The 1,662-nt window shown below is 44.9% G+C and overlaps 1 protein-coding gene across 1 annotated transcript; it reads right to left on the reverse strand.

Moving 5' to 3' along the window:
- Window positions 1-348: 348 nt before the first annotated feature.
- Window positions 349-1,189, reverse strand: LOC119449138 (keratin-associated protein 6-2-like). The gene is made up of 2 exons (XM_037712322.1): window positions 1,178-1,189; window positions 349-663 (listed from the first exon to the last, which is right to left on the reverse strand). Exons 1-2 carry the CDS (start codon window positions 1,187-1,189, stop codon window positions 349-351), a joined length of 327 nt encoding a protein of 108 aa, XP_037568250.1.
- Between the last annotated feature and the right edge of the window lie 473 nt (window positions 1,190-1,662).

Raw genomic sequence — 1,662 nt, forward strand, 5'->3', positions numbered from 1 at the left:
TGTCCTGGGAGACAGATAATGAATTATATCGGATATGGAAGGACGAGCGCTTTTCCTGGTTGATAAGGATTTTAACACTAGCTCCTGGACTCCTTACACTACCTTTCTTTCAGTGTTTATTTCATGTCGATATTGTTCACTCATGATTACATTGTACACGTGCATTGACCGTCACCAATTTCATCACTATTGCACTTATTGTTCGCAGAGACTACACATTACAAAAAACAGCAGTAGACAGGTCATTGCTAGAACGTTTCACTTATTAATTTATGAGCAGTGTATGTGCACAAGCACGTCGCACTACGCACTCACATTTTCCGAGCGTTAAGAAGTTCTTTAGGACAATTAGTAGCCATAACCAAAGCCAGGACCAAAGCCAGGACCAAAGCCAGCCCCGTAGCCACCGTAGCTTCCGTGGTATGAGCCGTGGTAAGATCCACTGTAGTGTCCTCCGTATCCACCTCCATAACCGCCGTGCCATGCCATTGGGTAGGGTGCTCCGTAGTGGCCGTAGTGGCCGTAGCCTCCGCCTCCACCACCACGGGCCAGAGCGGCACCAAGCAGAGCACCAGCACCAAGCCCGAGGGCACCCAGTGCGAGACCCTTAAGCAGGATGGCGTTGGCCACCGACAGGACCAAGCCAATCACGCAGATAGTTAGCTGAACAACAGAAACAGAGTTTAACCTCAGTTAGCACTCAATTTTGCGCAGCACAGAATACAAAATAATATTGCGGTACGAACACACATTCGCCTAACGCTAATATTGTGCCATGAAGGAGTAATAAATGCATTTAATATCACTGTAAAACAGAAAGAGAAAAACATCAACCGCATGAATTCACCTAACTTCAATTTTTGTGCTAATAAAATTATATTATGCAAATTATTTTGTCCTGCCTTAGTTTTCAAATCTGTTTTGCGAACTTTATCCGCTACGCCTTCTCGTTATTACGCCTGTAAAATTATAGCCTTCTTTTATGATTAGCTTACAACGGTGTTAAACTCTTAATTTGGGGCTTCAATGATACCGAGCACATGGCAGCCCTAGAGCATGGCGACTACAATTACGCCAGATTTTCCTTAGTTCTGCTGCCCAGAGTTGCACCTTCTTATGCTATCAATAATCCCGACTGGTGGAATCGCTTGTGGTGGAAAACGAAAGGCACACTCACCAGTGCCTTCATGATTTCTAGGTGTGGAACTATGTTGTCGAAGTGGGAGGCTTCGTTTATATAGGGGTCTTATTTTCCTACTGCGACACCATGACATCACTGGTCACTCTTGACCCCTTACGCATCGTTGAAGCGTGACTCTTTTGTCAAAGTGGAATCATGGCGTTTCGTTCCTGTATAGCGTATAATTGAGCTTTGAATTATGCCTCGCTGAAATCGTGCAACTATTACGTGTCGTAAGACTACTTAAGACGATTTCATGACAGGTCATCGCACAACATGCTCTACAGATTCGAGTCGTCGTGCGGAAAACCGTAAACTTTTATAAAACGAAGTGATTGCCTTGGAGATAAGCGCTGTCCACTCTTGGCTTTTCATTCAGACATTCCGCTCGACTTACGCAAAAGTAGGGCATTCCCGGTCTACAGCACTGCAGTTCATTCCCTAAAATTGTTGCCAGTTTTCTTGGCTACATTCGACGAGCT

Source organism: Dermacentor silvarum, chromosome 4 (assembly GCF_013339745.2).
Source record: "Dermacentor silvarum isolate Dsil-2018 chromosome 4, BIME_Dsil_1.4, whole genome shotgun sequence".
NCBI classification, from domain to species: Eukaryota; Metazoa; Arthropoda; class Arachnida; order Ixodida; family Ixodidae; genus Dermacentor; species Dermacentor silvarum.